At 39.8% G+C, this 23,225-nt stretch overlaps 3 protein-coding genes across 8 annotated transcripts in view; 2 read left to right on the top strand and 1 right to left on the bottom strand.

Annotated features, from left to right (window-relative positions):
* The window catches only part of znf384a (zinc finger protein 384 a), a 25,191-nt gene extending 9,696 nt beyond the window's left edge, over nucleotides 1-15,495 (bottom strand). For 2 of the 3 annotated variants that reach the window (XM_067426374.1, XM_067426376.1), the window contains exons 1-7: nucleotides 15,356-15,495; nucleotides 11,313-11,380; nucleotides 10,678-10,975; nucleotides 9,133-9,255; nucleotides 5,137-5,175; nucleotides 4,085-4,251; nucleotides 3,814-3,890 (exon numbers count right to left, since the gene is read on the bottom strand). In XM_067426374.1, the coding sequence (XP_067282475.1) occupies nucleotides 3,814-3,890; nucleotides 4,085-4,251; nucleotides 5,137-5,175; nucleotides 9,133-9,255; nucleotides 10,678-10,975; nucleotides 11,313-11,375 (767 nt within the window). In that variant the 5' untranslated portion in view covers nucleotides 11,376-11,380; nucleotides 15,356-15,495. The remainder of the gene's footprint in view (nucleotides 1-3,813; nucleotides 3,891-4,084; nucleotides 4,252-5,136; nucleotides 5,176-9,132; nucleotides 9,256-10,677; nucleotides 10,976-11,312; nucleotides 11,381-15,355) is intronic. The other variant, XM_067426375.1, reaches the window with a different exon arrangement.
* On the top strand, nucleotides 267-2,879 carry LOC137048362 (uncharacterized). The gene is made up of 2 exons (XM_067426497.1): nucleotides 267-1,817; nucleotides 2,367-2,879. Exons 1-2 carry the CDS (start codon nucleotides 435-437, stop codon nucleotides 2,877-2,879), a joined length of 1,896 nt encoding a protein of 631 aa, XP_067282598.1. The 5' UTR covers nucleotides 267-434.
* On the top strand, nucleotides 15,473-23,225 carry kifc1 (kinesin family member C1). Of its 4 annotated transcripts, none has more exons than XM_067426372.1 (17): nucleotides 15,473-15,583; nucleotides 16,544-16,570; nucleotides 17,224-17,307; nucleotides 17,416-17,512; nucleotides 17,613-17,666; nucleotides 18,253-18,288; nucleotides 18,423-18,627; nucleotides 18,718-18,883; nucleotides 18,982-19,149; nucleotides 19,732-19,851; nucleotides 20,152-20,436; nucleotides 20,587-20,751; nucleotides 21,007-21,145; nucleotides 22,162-22,301; nucleotides 22,541-22,614; nucleotides 22,740-22,815; nucleotides 22,900-23,225. In XM_067426372.1, exons 2-17 carry the CDS (start codon nucleotides 16,559-16,561, stop codon nucleotides 22,942-22,944), a joined length of 1,866 nt encoding a protein of 621 aa, XP_067282473.1. In that variant the 5' UTR covers nucleotides 15,473-15,583; nucleotides 16,544-16,558; the 3' UTR covers nucleotides 22,945-23,225. The 4 variants fall into 4 exon arrangements, with proteins under 4 accessions (XP_067282473.1, XP_067282472.1, XP_067282471.1 ...); XM_067426371.1 differs by lacking the exon at nucleotides 15,473-15,583 and adding an exon at nucleotides 15,963-16,220; XM_067426370.1 differs by lacking the exon at nucleotides 15,473-15,583 and adding an exon at nucleotides 15,963-16,220 and having other exon boundaries at nucleotides 16,541-16,570.

The following is a 23,225-nucleotide window of genomic DNA, read 5'->3' as shown; positions in this document are numbered from 1 at the left end:
AACTCCGGGATGAAAATAACAGCGTTTCAATGGCATGGCGACAAACACACTACAAAAAAACGCTTCCTGTTCTCGACCTGCGAGAGCAAAAGGACAACACCCCCGAATTTGCGTGTTCTTGTGGGTGGAGGGTTCGTCAACAAACGGTTTTAGTTGCGTCATTAAACCTGGAAGTGCAGAGCAGTGTTGTGTGTAACGCGTTACTAAGTAACGCGTTACAGTAACGTAACTACTTTTTCAGGTAAAAAGTAGTGTAACGCGCTACTACTGAAAATTTGGTAACGAAACGTAGTTCATTTTTCAATTGGGCGTAACGTTACTTTTCCCATGGTAAGATTTGACAGCGACACTGCACATGCCATCTGCACGCTTGCGCAATAGTTACAAGCTCCACGCGGTACGTGACAGAGGCTGCAGCAGTCTGCAAAACAATCATGGCAAGTGAGAAGCAGCCGACGCTAACTTTTGAGGGATGGAGGTATTCCCACTACTTCAAACTCGTTGAAACTAAGGGGAGGAATGTGAGTGTAAGGTGTACACTGTGTCCTGGCGAGAAACTTTTGTCCACTGCCGTTAACTCAACTGCCAACCTCACCAAGCATTTGAAAGGAAAACATGCTAACATGAAGCTTGTCGCTCAAGATCCCCGGCGGGGAAATGATGATATGTCGAGTCCAACGCCAAATAAGCAGCTAAAACTTCATTTTCACCACCATGAGGTAACTAAACAAGAGTTGGACAAACTTGTCGCTTCGTTCATCGTCGATGAAATGTTACCCATCAATACTGTCGAATCTCCCACTTTCAGAAAGATACTTAGCAAAATACCTACAACAGGAGACAGGCGCCCATGGTCAGATCGTAAAACTTTCACGGGCTATCTGGACGAATGTTATCTAAAAATGGAGATTGAATTAAAGAAAACGTTCGAGAGTTTACAGTATGTTTCAACCACTGCGGATATATGGAGTAGCCATAACCGAAGCTTTCTGGGAATCACCGTGCACTGGATCAATCCGCGCAACTTGAATCGCGAGAAAGCTGCCATCGCATGCAAAAGAATAAAGGGCAGGCATACATATGATGTCATAGGCTTTGAAATGGAACAGATTCACTCAGCGTTTGGCCTTTCACATAGGATCACTGCCACCGTTACAGACAACGGGTCGAATTTCGTTAAAGCTTTTAAGATTTATGCACCCCCTGAACCTGACGAAGAGGAGGATGAAGAGCAAGATGAGCAAGGTGTAGTTTTCACAGATGTGGAAGAGTTGCTTGGAACCACAGAACGACAGTTTTCTCTTCCCCCGCATTTTAGGTGTGCTTCGCATACGCTCAATTTAATCTCGTGCAATGACATCGACAAATGGCTGTCATCCAACAAAACTGACACAAAATCTGTGTACAGGAGTGCAACGGCGAAGTGTGCTGCTCTTTGGACAAAGGCAAGTCGTTCTACCGTGGCCTCTGAGATCGTCGATGAAATTTGTGGGAAAAAAATTATCGTCCCTACATCCACAAGGTGGAATTCCTTCCACGATGCCTTGTCCCGTATCAGTGACATCCCGGCCCAAGATTTGAATACGCTTTGTACTAGACTGGACATCAGAGGCCCGACAGAGCGCGAACATTTATTCCTAAAGGAATACTGCATTGTTTTGAAACCGATGACAGTAGCACTGGATATCTTGCAAGGCGAAGAGAACTGCTACTATGGTAGTCTTCTACCAACCCTGGAGACCCTGATGTCAAGGACGCTCGCACTCCAAAATGGACTTTCAAGAATGACAGCTGACCTACCGGGTGTAATTGTACAGGTAAGCCAATTCTTAATAGCCTATCTGAAAGTTAGCTACAGGCCTATGTGTTGTATCATAGTCATTAAAGATTTAGTTTTGTATTTATGTGTAAAAAAAAAAATGTATGTTGATTATATGAAAAGTGTAAAGCATGAGTAAGATCATAATTTTGCGCAATATATCGGGAGACAAATGTAGTGGGCAGACATGATTTTGACCACTTTATTAAGTTTGTTTTTGTAGAAAGCCTTTCTATAAAATTAATTTCGTTTTGTATTAATTGTATCTTAATTTTAATCGATGTTTTATCAACCAATTACCTGAATTTAATAAATAAGAAAGTAAATATTGCATGCAATATAATCATCATGGCGTGAACTGGGGTCTCAGAAAAAGAAAAGCTACTTGCCTCACAGACCTGAGAAATATATAGAAGGTTAAAATGTGTACTTTTAAACAATATATATATATATTTTTCTCAATCACCCTTTTTTTCTCTTTTTTTTCTACCTTGATAGTCGTATGTCTGAAAACTAAGCTTATGTCTTCTATATCATTTCGTCCTAGGCTATCAAGACGCGATTCGCACCGGTGTTGGAGAGCAGGGAAGCTTTATTGGCTGCCTTGACGTTGCCGAAATTTAAAGTTCGGTGGATAAGTGGAGCAGACCGGAGAGAAGAGGCGCGTGCGCTGCTCATCGCGGAGTGTCGCACTCTACCCCATGATGCAGAGCCGGCTGAGAATAAAAACAGAGAAGTTGCCGCACACAGCAGCGCCAATGAAAAGGACTTTTTTTCTTTTGGTGAGGAAGAGGAAGACGCAATGGCCTTTAGTGCAGACTCCGAGGTACTTGAGTACATGAGATCAGGCTCAGAGTTAGAAGTTCTTAACCGTTTCCCCCGAGTGAAAGCTGTGTTCATGAAATACAACACTGCCACACCCTCCAGTGCACCGGTGGAAAGGCTGTTCAGCCTGGGAGGCCTTGTGCTTACCCCCAGAAGAAACAGACTTTCAGATAAACGTTTTGAAAGACTGCTCCTGATGAGGTATAATCATCCATTTTGTGCTGATGTGGAATAGGTTGCCTGCCACCCATGCATCTCAAGCCTTTGCCTAATCTTTTCTATCTGCCCATCATACTGTGAAGTAGGGCCAGCATATTCAGTTAACATAGCCTTTTTAATTCTGAGGCTAGTCATGCTATAAGTTGTGCTTGATTTTATTTTGGCTAAAATGTCTTTGCCTCTAAACTGTATTGTGCCATTTTATTTTATTTTATTTACACAAGCCATCGACATCAAGCCATTTTTAAGTTATTATTTTTTCTGTTGGATTTAGATGAGGCATGCATGTTTTATTTTGAGATATATGACCAATTTTGAGGTTACCATGTTGTTCCTAAGGAGCTTATTTTTATTTTATTTTTTTTAATAAAGAGCACAAAAGAAATACCTGTTATGTCCTCCATAGTATAACTTTATGTAGGCCTACACATTAAGAAACAGATATTGGGTTCTGCCCAAAGTCAAGCAACATAAAAGTAACGTAAAAGTAACGAGTAACATAAAAAGTTACTTTCCAAAGGGGGTAACTAAGTAAAGTAACGGATTACTTTTTAAAAAAGTAACGAGTAACGAGCAAACACTACTTTTTAAAAGTAACTTCCCCAACACTGGTGCAGAGGTGTAGTCCAAACCGGCCGTTCGCTGTAGGCTTTGAAAGGGAACTTCTGTTAAATAAAATCTCTCGCTTGGCATTGAACGTTCAAATTTTACAGGTATTATTTATACTCTAACAGCAACATTACACACTAACTAAAGTTTGAAAGATGGAATCGCAAAGAACGGGACCTTTAAGATTCACTACAGTTTTTTACCATATAGCGGATGGATAATAGAGTATTAAGTTAAAATTTTCTCCTTTTTTCCAAGGTAAAAGAAAATACTGAAGGAAATTTATCATATTTCATTATTATGTTTAAACTAAGATATTAGATAATATCAATAATTGGTACCTGTAGGACTTGTTTCCATCTTTGCTTTGATGATCATCCTCATCGTTGGAGAGGTCGTACGGGTCATTGGTGTTGTGCTGTAAGAGAGCAGCTTAGGATAAGTTACTTATCATTAAGTTATTCATCAGTCAACACCTTTACTAGGGAAGTAAACTTTAAACAAAGAACACTATTTTAAACTTACTTTTAAACAAATAACACTACAATAATAAACTTGGCCTATTCCTTTTTTCATAGAAGGTAAAATGATGACACCTCAGCAACATCTCACCTGTCCTCCAGCGGCCAGGTGCGCAAGAATCAGCGCATCACTTCCTGTAGCGAGGGCGTGGGCTGAAACGGGACCTGCTCTTTGCATCATGGACTTCTTCTTTCTTCCCCTTTTTGCAGGAACTGGCATGACTACAGCGGGTGGGATACTGCCGTCCTCTTTCTTGTCTGTTCATGTCAGGAGGGCAAAAAAACGAAAGAGTAATGTAATATTGATAATAAACCTTAACGTGCATAATTTCTTCCTGTTACTGCATTCAGAAGATAAAGGCAATGCGGAGTTTTACACTTGTGACAGAAGCTCTTCACTGCACTTTTAAATGGTCTGACATGACCTACAAACTGACATTTGGTCAATAAATTAGTAAATAAAACTGACCTAAATGTGTGCTAAAACCTTATGCAATGTTGTAATGCCCCAATTTTTAAAAGTCTACCTTGGCAGAACATTGTGGTTTTCCCAAACCAATGATCTTACTATACCCCGTTTATGACCCAATTTTAAAGCTAAATTATTGTATTACATGACATAATGTTGTTCCTATATATTAATTATTTAAAACTGAAATCTTACTAAAGCAAGTGGTTGCTGACAGGTTACATAAATATATAAGTCAATAGCTATCACATTGCTAATCCATGTATTAAAATGTTAAATTCTGTCATCTACTCATCCTCATGTTGTTCCAAACCTGTATGTGTTTCTTTCTTCTGTTAAACATAATAGAAGATATTTTGACAAAAGTTGGTAACCAGACAGTTAATGGACTTCTATAGTAAGAAACAAATACTGTTAGTCTATGGGCCCGTCAACTGTCTGGCTACCAACATTCATTAAAACATCTTCTCGTGGTCAACAGAAGAAAGAAACTCATACAGGTTTGGAACAACATGAGGGCGAGTAAATAATGTCATAATTTTTGGGTGAACTATTCCTTTAAAACCACTAAATGAATGCTAGGGGTAAATAATCAGTCATTTCATTGCAATAATGATGTGAGTGTCATTGACGGCAGGTTTCTGGTAGAGATGTACTTGTGCTATTATACTTACAGTGGCTGTGGAGATAGAGGGAAGGGGGCCGGACAGCCTCTGACAGGAAAAAGCAGAACATACTCAACATATAGAGCTCGCTGTCCCTCCCTCTCTCCATCAATCATCCATCCCTTCTCACTACCTCCCACAGTCACTCTCACTTTCACTTCCAACAGCTTCTTTGGCTCTGAGAACGGCTGAGTTAGCAAGCATACGTGTTTGTGTGTCTGGTGTGTTAGGACAGTGAAAGAAAAAAATTATAGGATATCTGCAGGTATCAGCACTTCCAATTTAATACTTTTTAATACCATTTTTAAAACCTCTATTTAATAATATTTAAGACCTGCACATCACTTCCATCGACGATACGAAAACACCCAGCTCAACAGAGATACACGAATGAGCAATGGACGTTTAACTACATCACGGTAAAGGTCTATAGAGGTATCTAAAGAGACCATAGCAAATAGAATAGAATAGCCAATGCCATCACAATTACCTCAAAGGTAAAAGAGATAAAATCCACTATTACCTGCTTATGACTTTCTAAATAGATGAAAAAGATATAGAGATGGATCATGGCAGTCAGACAGAAAGATGTTAAATTTACTATCACTCCCTCAACAGCTGTATTTTAACACCTTCATACTTTTTTGGTGAATCAATGCAAGGTACAATAAAACAATGCATATTGCATAGTGTTATAAATGTCCATGGTTATTTTAAAGGTGCACTATGTAAACTTTCCGTCCGCTAGAGGGCGCCTATGCAAAACAAAAGCGTAGTTTGATGACTGAGTTTTAACACAGAATCTTGGGACATGTGGTTTTCACCTTATAGCCTGTGGAAGAATCGGGACAGGACTCGGGCAGAAATCATTTTCATGATGCGATTGTTAACGTTACTGTAGTGTATGAAGCAGAGCAGGAACCAGTGTTCAGGAGCTGAGCAAGGCCGCTGGAGGGATTGTTAAATAGATGAACGGAACATGCGCCTCGCGAGCAGCAGGATTTTCCCGGTCATGAGTATGAGGTAACAGAGCTCTGTTTATCATATTAGATACATCTGAGTGAGTTGAAAATAATGTTATGATGTTACTCTGTGTCTGTGTGTTTGCTCGGCGGCTGCTATGACACTGGTTGCACACTGCTAAGAGTAAAAACTGAGGGTAACGCAAATATAACGCAACTGACAGGCGACTCTCTCAGAGGTCCCGGTTCATTGGTTAAAATAGCAATTTTCTAATTTACAAATAGTTTGGTATTGGGATATTGTAAGGACTCAACTGAACTAAATTTATGTAACACTGGGCGGGTGGTTTTTGGATATTTTACTGAATTTTCTTTATATATTGAACCTAAAAAATATATAAAAAAATATTTTGTAATATTAATACTGCACTGAAAATATATAATAAAATAAAAATAAATTTTAATTTGGGAATACAAATAGTAATATAACAATTGATAAATACAATGACAAAGTGCATCTTATTTTCTCCCTACTGCTTACAGTCACTTAAGACATTACTCATCAAGTTGGGCATTTTGACACATAAGTGTGTATATTTAATCGATTATGTGCAGAACTGAATTGGGTGCTCGAGTGCATACAGCTTTCTGTGCACGTGCTTCAAGTGTGCGCGTAGAGGGTATTGGTGATTTCAGTTCTCTTGTGCAGTGGATGCACTTCTTTTATAATTTTAACACGTTGCAAGACCGTTAGTTATTTTCTTGAAAATGCTGGAAACTTAATTTATATTTTTTTGCTGTATGGAGATTATACTTTTATTCAGAAAGGACACATTCATTTGATCAAAAGAGACAGTAAATACATTTATAATTTTACAAAAGTTGTCTATTTCACTGAAAATTCAGCTTTGCATCACAGGAATAAATTACATTTTAAAATCAAATCAAATGAAAAACGTTTAAAATGTAATAATATTCTGCAATATTACTGTTACTATGATCAAATAAATAAGGGTATATGGATGTGTGTGTGTGTATATGTACAAAAAAATAAATTATGTAACAATGAATAAATACAAATTTAATGCTACTTACTGAAGTTCTTTACATAAAAGCATTCTTATTTTTTACATTTTTACTTTAGGTTTTACCACAATGTTTTATTTAAAAGAACACTCCACTTTTTTTGAAAATAGGCTCATTTTCCAATTTTTTTCCAAAGAGTTAAACAGTTTTCAGATCCATTCAGCCGATCTCCGGGTTAGCATCTCACTCAAAACTGACCAAAGACTTTACCAGAGGTGCAGCACCTGAAAATAGGCTGACTTCCATCAACATAACCAACGTGACAACCGGCTTGCACAGGGAGTGTGCTGGGGACTATTTCCAGACGCTCCGTAATATCATTGAGCCTGCTGCACCTGTGGTACGGCAGCAGTTTGTTGATTATTACGCAGGAATGAGAGTATATTACCTAGCCATATTGGTCTAGAAAATCACAACTTTTCAATTTCCATCGGTCTTAGAACACAATGGCCCTCATTTATCAAAAGTGCGTGCACCAAATTTCCAGCGTACACCTTGCGTACACGCAAACCCACGGTGACTTTGAGATTTATCAATATGGACGTTGGCGTACGGCACGCTCAAATCCTACGCCAGCTCAGAAGGTGGTGTACGCACGTTTGAGAAAAACAATTCCTAACACCACAAAACGCACTGAACAAAGATCTGCTATATTATGACCCACTGTAAAAAACAAAAACAACATAGTAATTATAAACTTCAGTGTTTATTTTTGTGCAACATATGCAATGTTTAATTTGTGTGACTATAGGCTACCAAAGCATTTGAGGCATGTATTCCTCCAGTTGCGAGTCTGTACGGCAGCTGCGCACGGACTGGGACTGAATAATTCAGACTGACAAAATAATAAAAATTACATTCTTCTTCTTTTAAATATTAATAAAATAAATAATAACGACATTCTTCTTCTAAATAACAATAAGCGTCATTAATAATAAAAATCATAAAAATATAATAAAAAGAATCTTACAAATTGTCATGCAATTATTAATGTGAATGAATGGTACTCCACATCACATCATCATATCGTACACCCCAATACTTGTGCCGTGATACGAAATTAAATGCTAATTGTTTCAAAACATGCGCTGTAAAATAATGCACTGTGAGGTAGGCATAATTTATCATCCAAACAGCTTTAAACTGCTGGAATGCGCTTCTCAACCTCCACACTATTAACAGTACTCGTAATTTGGGTCCATATTCGTTTGTTTTTTGGGTGCTTTTAATCCCACTCTTTAAACTCCCAAATAAAACAATTTTGCTTTTTTCCACTTCCCTGGTGATGGTCTTGATGGGCGCGTCTCAATCATCTCACTAGTTCATTAGTCAGGGCACTGATCAGGGAGTCAGCCCATTGACTTATGTCCTAATCAGTGCCCTGACTAGTGGACTAGTAAGATGATTGAGATGCGCCCGATCTCCACGTCGGAGAAGTTTCGCATCTTTGCCGTCTTCCGTGTGTCCATGGCGTAAAATGAGGGCGTGGGGGAGGCGGAGACTTGAATAGGGGCGTGTTATTCTAATGACGATCGTTTTCAGTCGCGGCATTTATCAAGGGCAGGTATTGCGTACACCTGGATTGCAGAGGTACGCACAGTTTCATAAATCAGGCGGTGAGAGGAGTGTAAGCATAATCTTACGCCAACATATACGCCCGTTTCCACGCAAGATTGATAAATGAGGGCCAATGTAACTACAGAAGTGTCAAGTATTAAATAGGACAAATATCTAAAGTCTTTGGTCATTTTTGAATGAGATGCAAACGGTCTAATCAGAATCAATGGTCTATGCTAAGCTATGCTTAAAGTGCTACCGCCAGATCCCGAGATTGGCTGAATGGATATTTGAAAACGGTAAAACACAACTGTTTAACTTTAGGGGAGTTGGAAAATGAGTGTCAAAAAAAGTGGAGTGTCCCTTAAAAGGTGGATATGAGGCCCATCAAATTGATTACCTGTGTTTGATGGGTGCAGAGCGGACACAATCATGGTCGTTGTTGGCGGTCCAGAAACAAAAGACTGAGAGGAGGCAGGAGGAGTGACCAGTGTGCCCTGAGGAGTCGTGATCACTAACCCCGCTGAGAGACAGAAGGGAAACACATGATTTTGACCACATTTGAAGACATTATTTACATGTGATTTCTTTAAAGGGTCATGAAACCCCCCTGCTGCAGCGGTGTTTTTTCACACCTTCGATTTGAAAAAGCTTGTTAAAAGGGGAGTGGTCGACTGTGAAAAGGTGGGATGGTATTGTGTGGAAAGAGGGAATGTTTGCATAAATAGGGGAGTGTCTGTCAGTAGGTGCTGAGCGGTTCTGAGACATGTTCTTGGTTCACGTTGGCATTGTTTACCACAGAGAGATTAAATGAGGGATGAGTACAGCGAATGAGAGAGCTATGAGTGCAGCAGAGATCGCAAATCATTCAGCTCTTCAAAGTTCAAACCAGCATAATTCAGTGAGAAATGAAAATAAATGTTATTCTGCATGACGAAATATTTTGCAAACGTGATAAAACTATATTTGTCCAAATATGCACGCTGTTTGGCAAGATGAACAACGCGCCGACGTGATAAGAGAACGTGAACCACCCAACATGCGATGTGATAAGAGATGTGTAATTCTAGATCGGGGTAAAAGCGAAGAGGTTTGAGGCTAGTCTCGACCGCGCATTGCCGTGACGATCCGCGCTGTCTATCACTCGGCAGCTAAATCTATATTTGTCCAAATATGCAGCACACGGTTTCACTAAGAGCCCGAACACATGCGGTTTAGTGCATGGCTGTGACGACAAATAAAACGGAGAGGACGTGGCTTTTGTTCATTGGCCTACAGATTACAGATTGGTTATTTTGCACTCCTGACATAGATAGTCAACGCTTGCAGGTTCGGCGTGCGATTCCTCAGGTGAATTTTACTTTACCGAGCCTTTGTAGCAAAGGCTTCCACAGACGGCGCCGGTTACAGCTCGCTCGGCGCCCTTTACGTTACTTCGTATCAGCACAACGCCTAGCTTTCCTCCGTGACTTTTCCGCACGCTGCTTCCAAAACTTCCCCACCATATCTCTACAATAATGATGTAAGACGAGCCTGACAGAAGTGACTGTCTCATGCATATTAACTAAATTATCTTGTATGCATACTACAGCGCAGGGATTGGACTGAATGAGCTTTATGTCATGAATATATATCGAGAATCGCTCGGAGCGGTCGACGTCAGCATGTGCCCAGCAGCCCATACTTGGGCCGAAAAGGCCGTGCCGACGTCAGCATTTGTGACGTTGCTCCGACTAAACTTTTCAAACCGGAAGACAGAAATCGCTCTGAAAAATGCAAAAATAATTATTTTCACATATGCATACCATTAATGAGTACCCTTAGTGTTTTCAATGATGTGCAGCCTATACATATCTGTTTACATCTCAAAAAAAGTGTTTTGGGGTTTCATGACCCTTTAACTTTTAGTTAATGTCTCTTGAGTTTGAGATAACTGAACACCCACCTGCCGTCATGATGCCAGTAGATGGTACGGGCACCACCGTGATGTTCTGGGACGTGTGAGGTGGGTGCAGATGTGCTCCCACAGAAGTCATTTGCGCCCCTGCTGCCCCACCCCCTCCTCCTCCTCCACCACCCTCTTGCTTTGGCACCCTCCCGATGGCTCCCGTGTCCATGGCGACCGAGCCTGGCACCGTCAGCACCGCCGTAGGGTAGTGCGCCGCGGACGAGTGCGGAAAAGAAGCGCCCTTGTCCGGCCCCAGCTGTTCTTTCATCTTGTTCAGAAACATGGCGTTCTCGATCTAAAATCGCAGGGGGGAATGAATGGAAAAAAACAAGGGGGAAAAAAGGGAAGGAGGAAAGAGAAAAGGACGATGGATTGAGAGATAAACGCAGATGAAGGATGAAGGGGGGAAAAAGGAGAGAGCAGCGAGGGAAGGGTTACTTTTTCTTAATGCTTGTGCAGGGCTTCCAGTGTGTAACTTTCACATGGATCAGTGCGAGGCTGGTGTTAGCCATCCCAGACTGGTATGCTTGTTTTGCTTTTTTGATTTACTAAATTGTGCTCAATAAGCATGGTGTGTCTGTTAAAGACACAACGATGTACTGTACAAGAGAGTCCAATAATAAGGTGTCTACCTGTCCTTGCACTGTTGGTACGGGAGACCAAAAGTATGATGAGTTGAAATGGGAATCTTCCATTATTTCTGCAATTGAAAAGCAACATAACTTGTAAAACACCCACTCTGCCTTTGGCAACAGTTGTGAAATGACACCTCGCCCTTATGTTTCTCGTGTGGCCTGAGGATTTGGTCAATCACTTGGACAAGACGTATTCATTTTGGCACCCAAGTACCTTGCGTAACATTTATTTTCTTAATTTCTTTCTTTGAAACATTTGTCAAATGTCATGCATTTTTATTCTATAGACTTTTTTATCATTAGGCAAAGGAAAAAGGAGCATCTTTCCAGTGGATGACACTGTGCTTGGCAAAGAGGTGTGTTGGGTTAGGAATCACGGTACATGCACAAGCCATTGTGTATAACGTAACTGACACAACAACAAAAAATCATACATGCCCACTCAGCCTGCATTTTACCTCCCTGCAGGAAACCAGGGAGCTTGAACCAGGCAACCAGTCTAAGATTTGGTTTGTGGTCCTCAGTCAAGCCAAGCAGTTGCTCAGCTGGTTTAAAGCAAGCATGAAATGGATTTGCCCCTAGCTTTTCTTCCCTATTGTGACGTATAGCCAAGTGAAACGGCTTCTCAAACAAGATAAAAATGTAGGTCAGGGTCCTATTGCACAAAACTAGGATAAGGGATTAAGCCGGGATATCTTGGTGATCTTGTATGCAAAATTTGGCACACCGCTGTCATGTAAATGTATCCTGAAGGCACACTCACACCAAGAACGATAACGAAAGATAACTGCATATTAGTGGATAAATTGGGCCAGGATCACAAAGATATCCCGGCTTAATCCCTTATCCTAGTTTTGTGCAATAGGCCCCAGGACTTAATTTAAGACATGGGGAATTGATTGGATGTTTGTGGTTTGCTATAGCTGTGATGTCATGTGAGTGACTAGCTGTCCCGCCCCCTGCGCAAAAACACATGTCATCAGATAAGAGGTCTGAAATTACATACTGTCTTGAATTAGTACTTATTTTGAATAAGTTATTACTTTGCGACTGCTAAGAAAAGTATGTTCTATATAGTATGAATGTGTGTAGTATCAGTGTAATCTAGACGCACTACATTTGCCATCATGTCATTATCACATGACCTACCAGCGTCAGTTACGTCTCTTCACTGCCATTCAAAAAAACTTCTCCCATGGCCTCATGGGCGTCGGGAGCAAAAAAAATGTGTGTGGGACTTCCAAAAATTTTATTGGAGTGGATTCCATTTACATTAAATGCTAATTGCCTACCTTGTTTACTAAATGTCTGGTTGGGCCAGACAAAATTACAGAAGATACCAAATTATTTACAGTGATTATATTATAGGGGTAAGATGCATGGCAGAAAGTTGACGCAAATCTACCCGAGGTTTGAATCCGCTTTTTGCCCAAACTCGCACTACTCCCATCACATATCAGATCGGAAAGGCATGTATTTTAAATAAAAATTAAGAAAATATTTGAAAAGTGGAAAAAGCATCCAATGTGTGTTTAATAATACAGTGTTTTAGTTTATCGGTTAAGCGTAGGTGAACAGGCATGCGTTGAATTCGAGACAGTAAAAGTGACTGGGTCCAATAGAGTGGTGCAGGTATGACATCACTTTGTAGGCCAAGAGGTGGTAGCGAGTTAGCATTTTAGCACTTCCGGTTGCCCTGTCCCCAAGTCACTGTTTTTTTTGTTATGTGATTTTGTTTAAATGGCTGAAATAAGGTCTGTGGTGATCACAAGCTCATGAAGACACTTTTCATGTCATTCATTTTATGACATAAAATACACCTGTTACGCATCTTAAACAAAGCAGAGCTGTCGAGGGGTTTAAACGTCATCACGCAAAGGTACGCTCAGTCTGCTTTTGCAGTCTCATTATGCTCATATAATTGTGCTCTTATGAACTAGTCCAACTGAAAAGTTCTGGGAAACTGTTTTGAGAGAAAAACTGAAAGATTTATGGGAAGCTTCGCAATGGTGACGTTAAAATCGGGGGACCGTGGTGAAGTCCGTTTATAGGCTCCAAAATTAATAAAAGTTATGTTCACCAGTGATAATTATCATGATGGACAAAATGTGTACGTATCATAAACTTTTGTTGATCACACACAGCTTGTTTTTGGTGCTAATCCAAAAAGCCAATGGGAAAATCTTATTGGGTTGGCCTACAAAGTGTCATAGCTGCACCACTCTATCATTGGTCTTAAAAAGTGGGTGTGTCATATCTGCGGATACAATGGTTCCGATGTGCATGTGTGGCCTCATGGGATAGTAAAGTGTCCATCATATGCATGCTTTTTGCATATGGGTGGTAGGAGGATTGATTAAAGATAACGAAGACACATAAGTAAAAAATAAAATAAAAATGTGCACAGATAAATCTTTTATAATAAATACTGCAGTGCGCCAATAATTTTGGAATGATTTCATAGTTTAAAGTGTCTGCAAACTAGTCTACCACCTAAACCCAGTCACATCCATAGTGTGACGTTCATCTGAGTGCAACGGATTATGGCAAAAATAAATGTAGGGCGGGCATTTTAAGAATCTGGTGTTGCACTCAAAAATAAAGGCATGAACATGAGCTTGAAGGAGCGGAATTTAGGGGATAGTTAACCCAAAAATGACAATTCTGTCATTATTTACTCACCCACGTTGTTCTAAACCTGTATGGGTTTCATTCTTCTACTGAACACAAAAGAAGATATTTGGAAGAATGTTTGTAACCAAGCAGATAGAGGAACCATTGACTACCACAGTAGGGGAAAAAATAATATGGTGGTTGTTCTTTCTGCTTTGTTACAAACATTCTTCAAAATATCTTCTTTTGTGTTCAGCAGAAGAAAGAATCTCATACAGGTTCGGAACAACATGAGGGTAAGTAAATTATGACAGAATTTTTATTTTTGGGTTAACTATCCCTTTAAGCAAACTAAATGATGAGTCCTGCATACATCACCAGAGAAGCCTGTTGTTTTCACTGGAATTCATTTAACATTACTAGGACACATGCACTAATGAATTGTTCACAATAAAATCTATGACATGCATTTTAAATAATAGGGTGAATTCTCATTTTAACAGAGTATAATGCCCAAGCTGGGAGACCAGCGAACCAGCCTGGTTTAAACTTTTTTTCAGCAGAGCTAAATGTGTTTTCTTTTTCTTTAATAAAAGTTGTCAAACAAAGAGACAAAATAAAACTATAACACTTAGAGTTGTTGTATATTTGATTTTCTTTACAAACCCACACACACACAATTTGTTTGTCTGTTGCAACTGCACCGCAAATTGTTTAATTGCACGAGAGATGCAGAACTTGCATTGAGAATCGCGCGCGCTATAAATAGGCATCAAAACAAAAGCAGCGATCCTGCGCCAAATCTGCGACGCTGATCATAAGAAAAACAGATTAAATGTGCAGACCTCCAAAAGTCAACTTTTGTACATATCTGACCGTCTTTCATTTCATATACATGCCAAAATAAAACCAAGGGAGGCGAAGAATGTCGCGTTTTATTCGTTTTATAAGGGTTGCATGCGTGTTTTGCTGCAATGACAGCTCATTTTGCATGTTTCTATCTAGTGGGACAAGGTTAATGACATATGCATGAACAATCTAAAGGAAATGTAGCTGGAAAGGCACAAAACAGTATATTAATGATATCAGGGCTTCCTCAACCAGCCTCCATTAAAATGTCAGCTTTTGTTATGCACGCAAAGAAAGAAGCACTATCCAAAAGCTATAATGTAAACTTCCGCTTGCAAACAATAATGCCCCTATGCCTCCATCCCTCTCTCGGTTAGTCTCACTGAGAAAATAAAAAAGAAAAAAAACTCGAGGATAAAAAAAAAAAACGAAGAGGAAAAAAAACGTCGACGCCAATGCGAGAGAGACGCAGCTTCATGCAGACTTCCGGCTGGCGAGACAGGGGGAGAAGCGCCCGCGTGAGTTGCTCAAATTTGTAGAAATAATGCACAATTAACTCATAACTCTGTGTTAATTACCGGTGCTGGCGATTCCCTTTCAACCCCCAGGGCTCCTCCGGGCCGGGACAGTTCGGAAACTTCGTCCAAATCCGCCCGAACCCCTTGGATTCACCGATTTTTTTCCCTCAATTTTTTTTCTATTTTTTTCTCTCGCGAAGGGCTGTCCGACTCCGCTCGACTCCACTTCCTGTGAATGAGGTCAAAATCACAACAAGCGTACCGCCAAATTAACTTCCGCCATGTGAGGTCGTTTATTTTGTACAAAAATGTTTTTAAAAAAAAAATCACGATGTATTTGACACGATGTACATATCATGCATCTTAATAAGTATTATTATGTGAAGAACTTTGAAGAAACACGGTGCCACCTTTTCCATGAATTTATGGTTAATATACGGAAATGAAATGTATATGAAATATGAATGCTTGTACATATATGGTGCATTGTCATTGTACATTTATTTTTATATATATTTTATAGCTTTATATTTGTAATACAGCCTGTTATTTTACGTATGTAAGTAGCCTACTTATTCCTTACATAATTTATTTATTTATTCATGCTTGTATGATAAGATGTTCACTTACATTTAATTGTCAATAAGTACTGTTATATTTTTGCACATTTGACAAATAAACATTTATAAACTAAAATTGCACAAAACATAACATGGTCCTCTCAAAAACAAAAATGTGCCAAATAAAAAGCACGTGGGCGGGGTTATTGCATGCTTTGTATTGATTGGTTGCGAGTCGACCAATGACGGATCAGCGGGAAAAGCAACTACACACGCACAATTTCAATTTGAAATCCAAACGGCTACGAGAGATTATTTCACTGGGGTGTGTTTTTAGCAATTGTAATCAATTCGGTATATAAAAGGTTTGTGGCTTTGTTATTTATATATACGCCTTAACTGTAAGTATGATAATTTAAGTTTTTATGTTAATGTGACGAATAAAGTTTATTGTATAAATATGCGCGGTTTTCTGTAAAGTTAACGTTACACGAATGACGTCTGCTTGGCTGCGATGTTTTTAGCCACTGTTTGTTTTCGTTAGTTCACATTAAACCTGTTTATAAGTCATTTTTAGGTTGTTGGTTTAAATCTGCTCTCGATGGGAAAAAAATACGTTTTGACTAACGTGAACTAACCGTTGTAATGTGTTGTGCTTTGTGTTTATTTTGGCCTTGACTTAAAGAAGAACTGAATACGATCCATGAACAAAGAGGTGAGATTATAAACATTGAAGTGCATTGGGAGATGCAGGCATAACAAGTTAATATCAACTTGCATGCATACAGAGCTCAACCTAACTAACTTGGCATTGCTGTTAGCTTTAACATTATAAAATCTTATGCACCACATCAGCAGTTTAGTTTAAATGGATAGTTCACCCTAAAATGAAAACTAACCCATGATTTACACACCCTCAAGTCATCCTAGGTGTAGATGACATTCTTTTTTCAGATGAACACCATCAGAGTTAACGTTATATTAAAATGTCCTGGCTCTTCCAAGCTTTATAATGGCAGTGAATGGTTGTTTCTGTTTTGAAGTCCATAAAAGTGCATCTATCCATCATAAAAGTACACATGCACTTTTCTGGATTTCAAACCCGAAACAACCATTCACCTTCATTATAAAGCTTGGATTAACCAGGAATTTTTGTTTTTTAATATAAAAATGTAATTTACCCCTAGGATAGCTTGAGGGTGATTAAATCACGGGGTAATTTTTATTCTTCGATGAACCATCCCTTTAAGATCTGAAAGCATTATTCTTAAAGTAACTCATTTGTTTTGGTTTTCATATCTGACATGGCTCTGCTGTCACATGCACCTTTGAAAGTCTGTTCATGTCGTTCTCCTGGTTCTTTTGCAGAATACAACGTCCCGTCTCCCGGTTATGTCTGGGAAACGGGCTCTCACCAACAGCATGGATGGGGAGCAACAACAGCCTGCTCAAGTGAGTTTGTAATTCCTTCATATTTCACATGCTTTAACATCAATTCTCACTCTTGGATGGAAATCTATATTTGAATATATTTAATGAAACATCCTAATTTTTGTGCAGAAGAAGATGCGGAAGGTGGATGTAGAGCCAACTCAGAGGTTCAGACCCGCAGCCAGTGTTGCGCCCCCGAGGCGGCCTGTGCCAGTCAAAGCTCCTGGTAAGTTATATTCATTTTGTATGTTATTTTAGTTTTTATTTCGGGGACCATTTGGCTAAAATAGCAAATGGAGTCTTCATGTTTGGCTCTCTTCTTTCAGCCAAACCTCTTCGTCCAACTGGAGCTGCAACAGTGGCCGTTGCCCCCTCAAGAGGTATTGCAAAACATATTAGCTTTTAAAGACAGCATGAAATCAAAATGTCTCTAATTATGCAATATTTATTATAAATGATTTATCCATGCACTTTCTTTCTTATGTGTATATTTTATGTGTATGTCCTCCTCATCTATAATCAAAATTACTTCCCTTTTTTCTTACAACATCTTTTCCGATGATGTGTTTACTGGCATGTGGGCGGGACAACCTGTCATTCACATGAGATTGACCAATAACAAACAACAACAATCCAATCAGTTTCCCATGGACAAAACTGCCCTAGCCCTACTTTTTTTGCTTCTTGTTCGAGAAGCCATGTCACTATGATTTACATCACCATAGGGAAGAAAAGACAACTTTCATTTCATGCGGACATTAGCTAGTCATAAGCGTGAAAACGCATTAAAAAACTTGCTTAACACTACTAAAACCAGGTCATTAGCACAAAAATATCAACACATTTATATGCCCCCCCCCCCCCCCCCCAATTTGTAAATATCAATGAACTTGGCTATTTTAGTCGCAAATAAATGTCAGAAGTTGGAATATGTCAACTTAACATCAACATTGTTTTTCCATGAAGGTGACCAGAGAAGACCAGTTGCAGCAGTTGCTAAAGGTAAAAATTTATATATTTTGTGCGTATGGATTCATTCAAATATTTTCCTAAGTTTCCATTTGTAACTATGTTAGAATTTACAGAACTTTAACATAATACAATAGACTACTAATGGTTAATTTATCCACTTTCAGCAAATGCAGTTTCAAGTATGTCACGAAGGCCAGGATGGGACCTGAAGGGCAAAGTCAGTGATATGGAGGCTAAAGTCCATAACTACCAGAGTAAAGTTAAATCTGTAAATCAGGAAAATGAGTGTCTCAAAGAGTCCATAACCAAAGCTCAAAAGCGCAAGGCTGAAATCGAAGAGGAGAATAATGGTCTAAAAAGGCGTCTCGGGTAAGTGTGTTTAAAATAACTCTATAAAAAAATCAGAACCTGGTGCTCCTTCATTTGTTTGTCTGATAATATAGACAAATTCTGTTGCAGGAATTGTGAAGAGGAGCTGGTAAAGCTAGCTACTGTGAAAGATGACCTGGCACAAGCCTCTAAAGAGAGAGATGGACTTAAGAAAGACCTCGGCAAGCTAACTGAGGAGCATAAGGTTTTGGAAGGACTCAGGGATCATTTGGAGTCTGAACTGCGCAATGTACAGGTACACATCTTCAAGGCCTCATCTGCACCTGGTATTAATATCTGTCTTAAAGCATCTGATACTATCAAACCTTAATATCCTTGTTTGTTTTTTCTCAGACTCAGCTCTCCATTCAGACCTCTGCACTGGGCCGGTGTCAGGACAGTTTGAAGGAGAGCCAAGAACTGGTCAGGAACCTTGAGGAAACGGTGACCCGTCAACGAGAAGAGCTCCACCTTGGAGAAATGGAGCGACGGAAACTCCACAACACAATTCAAGAGCTCAAGGTAAGCTGTGATGAAGACCCCAAAAATGAAAATTACTGCAGGATTAACTCGGCCTCAAGTCATCCTAGATGTATGACATTCTTCTTTCAGACGAATACAATTGCAGTTATAATAAAAAATGTCCTGACTAATCCAAGCATTATAATGGCAGCCCCAAATTTGAAGCCCAAAGAAGTGCACCCATCCATTACAAACTTACTTCACAGGGCTCCAGGTGGTTAATAAAGGCCTTCTGAAGTGAGTTAATGAGTTTTTGTAAGAAAAAATCCATATAAAATATAATCCCACTAATACGTTATAAAATAAAATATCTAACTACTGGCAGACTACCTTCCGTATTATACTCAACTGACCTGCGAGAGGTGCTACACTTTCTATGGATTACTTTTATAATGGATGGAGACACTTCTTTTTTTTTTGGTCTTCAAATTTTGGGCTGACCTTATAAAGCTTGGAAGACCCAGGACACTTTAATATAACTGATTATCATATTAAGATGACTTGAGGGTGTGTAAAGTATGAGAACTCTTATGTTTGTGTGAACTATCCCTTTAATCACACTTGTCCCTTTTTTTTATTTAGGGCAACATCCGAGTTTTTTGTAGGGTCCGCCCTCTGCTGAATGGCAATCAGTCTGATATTCTGCACATCCAGCTGTCAGTCCACGACAACAAGGCTCTCACTCTTGCCAAAATGGAAGAGGTAAATGTTTACCATCAAACTTCTGGTTTTATGGAGGTTTCTTCTTGGTATAACCTAAAGCAGGGGTTCTCAAATCTAGCCCTCAAGGTCCAGTTTCCTGCAGGGTTTAGCTCCAACCCTAATCAAACACCTGAACAAGCTCATCAAGGTCTTCAGGATTACTAGAAAGTTACAGACAGGTGAGTTTGTTCAAAGCTGGAGTGAAACTCTGCAGGAAAATGGACCTCAGGACTCAAAGTTAAGAACCCCTGAGTCAAAGTATGACAAAGAACCCCTCCAATTTCCCCTTCTCTTCCCCAGTCGCACACAGGTCGCACGGCTGATACACAGAAGAGCTACAACTTCAGCTTTGACCGTGTGTTTGGGCCACGTTCCTCTCAGTGTGAGGTTTTCGATGAGATTTCCCTTCTGGTGCAGTCTGCTCTAGATGGGTACAACGTTTGCTGCTTTGCATATGGCCAAACTGGCAGCGGGAAAACCTTTACTATGGAAGGGGGCGATCTGGAGGATTTGTGGGGGGTCATCCCACGTGCTGTCCAGCAAATCTTTAAGTCTGCCAAAGCACTCCGAGAGCAAGGGTGGCAGGTAATAGCGTGGTACATAGTTTCATCTGTTGTCCAAAAGAAGTTAAACGTGTTGTGAATGTGATGGATCTTTTCTGGGCATCCACTTCCTGCTTTTGCCCTCATCATGTTTTGTTTTTTTAATGGACTGTTCCTGGGTTTGTATTTTCAGTACACCTTTACCGCCAGCTTTGTGGAGATTTACAACGAGACCCTTCGGGATCTTCTCTACAAGGGAAAACCAAACAAGAGACCTGAGCATGAGATCAGGAAGACCACCAACAACGAGATCACCGTTACCAACCTGACCTACCAAAAGGTCAACAATGAGGACGAGGTACTGCTCGTTTAAAGCGCATCGTTTATTTGAAATTATCTATCAGTTATAGCTTTATACATATTTTTTTAAACATGTTTTTTTGTCATCTATCGATAATCCGATTAGTTTTAATTTGACAAAAGGAAAGAAAAGCTGGTCAATTTCCTGCAATACATTTCTTCCTAAAGCTTAGTTATAATTCAGAGTTGTAATTGATTGGTTTACATTGTTTATTAATGTGACTAATGTGCCTCTTTTTTTCTCGTGTCTCAGGTTCACAACTTGATCATGTTGGCAAACCAGAACCGGTCCACTGCCCGCACGTGCATGAACGATCAATCGTCACGTTCTCACTCTGTGTTCCAGCTAGACATAGAGGGGGAGAACACGGCACGAGACACCAAGTGCAAGTGTAAGAATCACATACTACCTGCATCTATAATAACTTGATATAATGGATAAGCTGCTCTTCTTAAAGGGGAGTAGATGTCCACCTTAGAGTAATGTTGAGTAGGGCTGTCCTCGACTAAGGATTTAGACATTAGAATCAGAATTGTCGAATCTCTCTATGGTCGACCGATAGTCGAATGTGTGTGTGAATGGGTTGGGAGGGGCACGACACTGGTCAGCAGAAGGGTAAAACTATTTTTACTTTCCTTTACACACTGCACACAGCAACAACTTTTAATAAAGTGACCAAAACTGCCTGTCAACTGACAGACGAACTGACAATGGCTTTCTTATTTAGGTTAAAATAGCCAGAAAGGTAATGTGGTGGATAAACATTCATAAACCATTTTCTCATAACTTGTTAAAGCCGCGATCGAAATACAGAACATCACACAAATATATAAAAGAACATTTTGATAAATAAACCTGCCTAGAGAGGAAAAGAACACTTTGAGTGTGTTTACATGCACGTTCTTAAGCCGATTGTGCCTAAAGGGGGTGAAGGACGCAAAGCTCAGCCCCGCGCCTCAGGATCTCACACCACCACCTGACACGCACATTATATACACGCAAGCTTAATTTTAAATTGACTGACAGACAGGATTTTAAACAACTTCCTGAGTGGACAGGCGCTGAATGCTGCCGCCGGTGTGTGTACACTCATTGAACGTGTTCTAATTTTAAAGGCGCGGTGCGAAGCTCAGCGCCCTTAAAGGGGTCGCACACCGATGCTCAGCGCCGCGACACGTCTTTAAAATATTGAGCACCCCCATATTGCCAAAATGGTATGATCCTAGTTTCATAACACCCGCGAAGATTCGACCGTGAGATCGGTGGTCGAATCAGACTCCGCATATCGATGCTTCGAATCTTCGACTATTCGGGGTCACCCCTAATGTTGAGTTAATCCACACTTTTAAAGTCAGCTATGATATTTCACATAGATACCTGACTGATATGTATTGACTTGCATTTCAGCCACTCTGTGTCTAGTGGATTTGGCCGGCAGTGAGAGAGTGCAGAAGAGTCAGTCTCAAGGAGAGCGTTTCAAGGAAATGACCGCCATCAACTCTTCACTCACCAACCTGGGAATCGTGATCGCTGCTTTGGCCAACAAGGTACATTTTTAGCTAACTATATGGAACCTAATGTTGCGCTATAAGAGAATGTAACACTCTCATATCATACTAATTGTATAAAATATATTTTCAAAACCAAAACTTTGGTCTTCTGAAATTCTTGGTACATTATTCATCATTAGATGTAAGCTATAGATAGTGTATTCAGATGTTTAATAAAAAAGACTTGCTGTGCAATAATGATTTCACACACTCAATTTTTTTACTCCACTTTTCAGGACAGCTTTGTTCCCTACCGTAACTCAAAGCTCACGTACCTCCTCCAGAACTGCCTCGGAGGCAACAGCAAAACGTAAGCGGAATGCTCAAGTACATGTTTTATAGTCTGGAAATTGTTTTGTTTTTTTCAGGTTTTGCAGAATATGATTCTTTCATTATTGGTTAAGGAACATGACTTATTTATTTACCTCCGTACAGATTGATGTTTGTGAATATATCACCTGAAGAAGAGAGCTTCGGCGAATCGCTGAATTCTCTCCGATTTGCCAGCAAGGTGAGTGATGTCATGCGATCACATGTCGATGTTTTATTGGATGAGAATAAAAAACATCTATAACTCGTGTTTACTGTGTTGCAGGTGAACGACTGTGTCATCGGAACAGCCTCAGCCAATCGGAAATAGTTTAGCTGTAACCTTAATTGTGGTCTTTTTTAAATGTTTTTAACTTTGATCTGAACTTCACTTATTTTATGTTTATCCTCAGCTCTCCTGCTTTTGGCATCTTTATATTTCAGTGATGCATTTTAATGTATAATCTTATTGGCAGACAATGTTTTTACGAATGTTTTACAACCATTAAATGCGTGTTGTACTTGTAAGAGAGATCAATAAATGTTCCACTTTGGCCAAATGGAAGTGCAGTTGTTAGCCTGAATGATGCCAAGTGGACGAAGTTTGGACAA

Source organism: Pseudorasbora parva, chromosome 19 (genome assembly GCF_024679245.1).
Source record: "Pseudorasbora parva isolate DD20220531a chromosome 19, ASM2467924v1, whole genome shotgun sequence".
In the NCBI taxonomy this organism is placed as follows: Eukaryota; Metazoa; Chordata; class Actinopteri; order Cypriniformes; family Gobionidae; genus Pseudorasbora; species Pseudorasbora parva.
This window is presented reverse-complemented; position numbering and strand designations above follow the sequence as displayed.